This window comes from Schistosoma mansoni, chromosome W (genome assembly GCF_000237925.1).
Source record: "Schistosoma mansoni strain Puerto Rico chromosome W, complete genome".
Classification (NCBI taxonomy): Eukaryota; Metazoa; Platyhelminthes; class Trematoda; order Strigeidida; family Schistosomatidae; genus Schistosoma; species Schistosoma mansoni.
The window spans coordinates 15,330,531-15,335,395 of NC_031502.1; the positions used below are offsets into that span (position 1 = coordinate 15,330,531).

At 33.4% G+C, this 4,865-nt stretch overlaps 1 protein-coding gene across 1 annotated transcript; it reads left to right on the forward strand.

The window, feature by feature from the left end:
- Positions 1-2,718: 2,718 nt before the first annotated feature.
- Smp_033000 (putative calcium-binding protein) lies at positions 2,719-3,133 on the forward strand. The gene is made up of 2 exons (XM_018788707.1): positions 2,719-2,776; positions 2,868-3,133. The coding sequence occupies exons 1-2, from the start codon at positions 2,769-2,771 to the stop codon at positions 3,067-3,069; spliced, it is 210 nt and encodes a 69-aa protein (XP_018654223.1). The 5' UTR covers positions 2,719-2,768; the 3' UTR covers positions 3,070-3,133.
- The last annotated feature ends 1,732 nt before the right edge of the window (positions 3,134-4,865 follow it).

Sequence of the window (4,865 nt, forward strand, 5' to 3'; positions counted from 1 at the left end):
ACCATGGAAAACGTTGAGGCACTAAACGGCCGTTTCGTTCTATTGTGGCACTCCTCATCAGTGCGCACTCATAGTAATTATTTCACACTAGTCAACTAAATGACTTTCTTCATGTTACACACTGAATTACACTTATAAAACACTTAGTTCATTCATACAAATCAGTGAGTGTGTGAGAGGCTTGAAACACATGAAATGAAATGTTTGTAGTTTTTGTTTTACAAAAGTTTATCAAAGGAACTAATTGAATGAAAAGACAATTCCTTCTTATCTTGAATTTGATCATTAATCTAGTTCACCGTTTACATTTCCGTGGAAACTCCCTATTCATTATGAATTAAACCGTTTTTCATTGTGAATGGATTCTCCAATTACTGATAATTATTAGTACCGTAATTGATATTTGGGCATTGAGCAAAGCAACGTCAGATTTCTATGTTCTCATTTCATTTTCGAAATAACTCTTCCTGTTTACAAACATGATTCAATTGCTGAGAAGTGTGCATATTACTCAGAGAATTCCATAGAAGTTGAGAAATGCATCAAATGATTGGCTGCTCGTTATTTGTTCGAGGATCAATGTTTGGACAGTGATGGGAATCGAGTAACTGTTTAGAAAACACTTAGGAACGACGTTGTAAAATATTTGAGTTGATCTTAAAAATGCTATTTGAATATTATCTGGTATTCAGTTGTAACGTTACATGTAACCAACAATGAGTTCAGAGGTAAATATTTATGTGTAATGCTGAGATAAGTGTTTCGATCGAGTTTGAAGTGGCGTGTTTAAAGGAGACTGAATTCCGATTGTCAATTTTGGAATAGTATTATCAATTAAGATTTTGTTGTAACATAATGTTCTCTCATTTGATCATTGTTATGTTTCAATTCAATTAACAGAATCGTAACTTTCATAGTCCATTCTCTAATATCTTGTTTATACCGGATACTACATACATCTCTTAAACAGAATGACTAAACTCGTCAAAAAAGAATGAATAATAGTTAACGATTATGAAAAGTTATCATGACCAAGTGAATGCTGGATAGACCACCTCTCCTTTGATTGACATAGAACTATCAATCTACTGCTTTTATCAATCACTGTTAAATTCGAACTAATTCATCAAGAGTAGTGTCAAAATGTTTAGTCTCGTAAAATCTAAAATGCATATTACTTCTATCCAGTTGTAAAGGAATCACCCCCGTTTTCATCATTAGATGAACGTGGTGATGTGTACATATGGAGCACGTATATCATACATATGAGTGAAAAGTTGTCCCAATCTTGTACTGGTTTAAATCACTTAACTATTGAAAACTGATTCAGTTCAGAAAGATTCATTTTGTCACTTTAGTAAACCAAATAATTCAATAATCAATTACACATTTTCCTCATGATTGTTTAGCCCAAATAATTAGTTTTGAATCATGTTTCTCCAGGAAGTAGTCTATTATGCTTCAATCATATTTTCAACTGTACTACAAATATCATGATCCACAAATAGTTTGATTGACTCAAGATATTTATTTTTTCATCCTCGTCAGAAACAGACTCTCACCTCTTCTTGGTGCATTAGAGCTAGTTAACCTTGTTCACGTCGTCAAATGACGACTTGCAACCTAATACATTTCATTCTTTTATTCTTTCACGGTTTGGTAACCTCTGGGATGTGGCCTGAGGTGAATAGCATCCATACCTATGTTTTTACTATGAAGTGTATGTATCTCGATCTATACACTTAAATATGTATGTAACTTATACATATGACCGCAAGTATCTTTCCGTTTGTGCATTATCATGTGTATACGTCTTCGACGTATTGATTCTGTGTATTTATGTAACGCATACTTGCGGCAGTACTATGTGCCTTACTGGTGCATTCGTCATAGCTCTAAATGCTTTTAGTTTGTTACAGAGTTTCCGAATGTGACAACTAAGTGTAGACTGCGGCGTGTTCATTCGCACTAAATAAATCGGATTCCCTATTTTTACGCGAAATACACCAAAGTAAACTGCTAGCGAATCCGTTTGTTTTGCTTCTTCTAGTGCTGCAGTTGTGAACTATATGAAAAAGCTGTTTTTTTCCTGAAGGGTCTACTGGTTTTTCCCACTTAATTGGAAGGGATTAACTTAGAGAAACTGTCTTTTTTCGTTAGGTAAAAGTCAGCATGCCGAACCATCTGTCATCCATAACCTATGGTTTTCACTGAGCTAGTACGACTTTTGTTACGATGTTAAACATTCATTCAGTATTTTAGATCGTAATAAAAGCCAAATGTTTAGATTTTAAATGATCATTACATAAAAAGTTATTTGAATTAACACCCTCTACACAACTACAAAAGACTAGAATGTCACCATGATTTGTCAGAGCTGCAGTTAATAATATTTACCAATAAACTTCAAAAGTAATCAGGCTACACCTTTTCTCCCTTTGGTTGCTATAACAGATGGTTACAAATCATTGGTCTAAAAAAGAGCGCATACAGACACAACTGGTTGAGTGTCATCCCTCCATAAGATTTTCAGGTAGTTTAATTTAATTAGCAATGGGGTTTTAGATCTATGGTAATGCCAACCAGTTATGTATAACGGAGATAACTTGGATACTTCAGGTACACCTACGTTGTATTCTATTGGTCAAAAGGGCAAGTAAGAGTCAGCTCATCGATATGGATTTTATATTTAAACAGTGAAACTTTTTTCTCTGACTTGTTAGTTCGATAGCTGGTTCTATTGTTCTGTTTCACTGTATTGCATTAGAATGGTCAAGTGAGTGGACTCTTGACAATATTATATAACGTTTTCTTAGTTTATTATAATACTTACCATTTACTGTGCATGATTTTTGTTTATGCTTTAGCCGTACAGAGGCTGCACAACTTTTGAAGCACCTTGATAGAGATAAAAGTGGAAAAATTAGCTCACAAGAGTTAATGGAATTTTTGCACCCCGTTAACTGTCCATTCAAAAAAGAACAAGTTGAGAAGTTTATCAAGCAGCACGACAAAGACGGAGATGGACAACTAAATACTGATGAACTCCTTGATGTTTTATGTTCATAATTTCGTAAAGTTTCAGTAGTGTTTCTTTCATAAATAAATAGTAATTTAATTTCATACCACAGAGTTTATAAAACTTCATTTTTATAGTGGGTATTTTCTGTCGATTTGTTTTCTCTATAAAAAATCTTGTCTGCTATTTGTCGGGTAGTAAGTACTAGGTGGTTTATTCGGAACACATTTTCATCACACGTACTGCACAATGCTGTTGTTTTATCAAACCTTCACTAAGCTTCACGTTAGAGAGTATATGAAGATATATTTCGGTTTGTTACTCTTGGATTATGTCCTACACCCGTCGAGTACAATTTCCATGTTGTAAGCTCTCATACCAACAAGGACAACTCACCTTTTATGTACTTAGTATGTGATGAAATTTCAAAAAAAAACAGAATCTGAATGCCAATATAGACTGCTTCACTGCGCGAAGTTATTTCTCATAATTTGTATGGATTCCAAAGAGTTTAGGTACACATTGTTAACAAGTCTACTTACTTTAGCTTCATCAAGTTCTTGAATATTCCGAAGCGGTGAATCGAACTAATGCGTTGTCCATTATTGCTTCCTGTCGAACGTTTTGTCATATGTGCATAATCTTCGACCATTTAGAAACAGTCATCTTGGTTACTTGTTACTTGTCAATATCTCATTGTACAATGCTCCAATCGTGTAGTAATTACATGTGTTCGGTTCTTTAACACAAGTAATCCACTAATTATTTATTCAGGTCTAATTATCCTTGCCTCTGTTTTGCTATTGCTATCCTGGCTACTGACAGATACTCTAATTTTGTATTTCTCATAGAGTTAAAAAGACTATAAATGTTTTCAGGTTAGAAGTAATCGAAAACTGGATATTTTCAATCTCCAGATTGTTTAGATATAGGAAATTCATTTCTATGTTGAATCTAAGAATCATTGATTTTGTGAAGATATATGATAAACTACTTACTATTTTTCACTCACTTGGTGAACAGTTCATTGCAATATTTGATAGATCACAACTTTGATTTTCATATGGTAATTTTAAATCATTAACTAGAGTCGAATTACTTGCAAATAGAAGCTCATAAATACGCAAGCGCTACGGCGTCCAGAAAACATATCCCCCTTTGAACCCTAGGTTTACATTGTACAGATGAATAAAATTTGTGTAAGAATAACAGAAAAAATTTCGTAATTTTGAGATACTTGCTACTAACCAATGAAATGTATTTTAATCATGTTATCAATAATGAAGAAAATACTTATTTCTGAGCAGTTTTCAATCATGTATGTGTCCATTGTGTGGTTTTTATAAGCAAATATATCGATTTAGAAATGTCATAAGGTAAATAACTATGTAACTACAACATTGTATATATTGTCACAGTTGTCGATCAGATAGGTAAAACTTCAAGTAAGAAATATGCATGACCTTTTTTTAGAGTGATATTCATATAATCAAAAGAATATATACTACATCTATGTAGCATTCACTGAGAAACAATAAAATCATTCAAAGTAAAGATTTGCATATTTTAAAGGCTTTATTGAAGAGAACTCGTTCTAATCATTAGACCTTAATGATTATTGTCTGCTATTTGTCGGGTAGTAAGGACGAAACGCGCGTCCTGGATTCCATTGATAACCACTATCCATCTCTCCTTATAATGCTTGTGAATGAAAGCTATATTGAGGCAATACGCACAGCATGCACATATGCCAATTAGAGACTGACCAGTTGCAGTCCTAACACATCGATGGGAAGATTCAAACAAACAATACTAAATGAACTTAATGATTATTGTTATTGTGTAT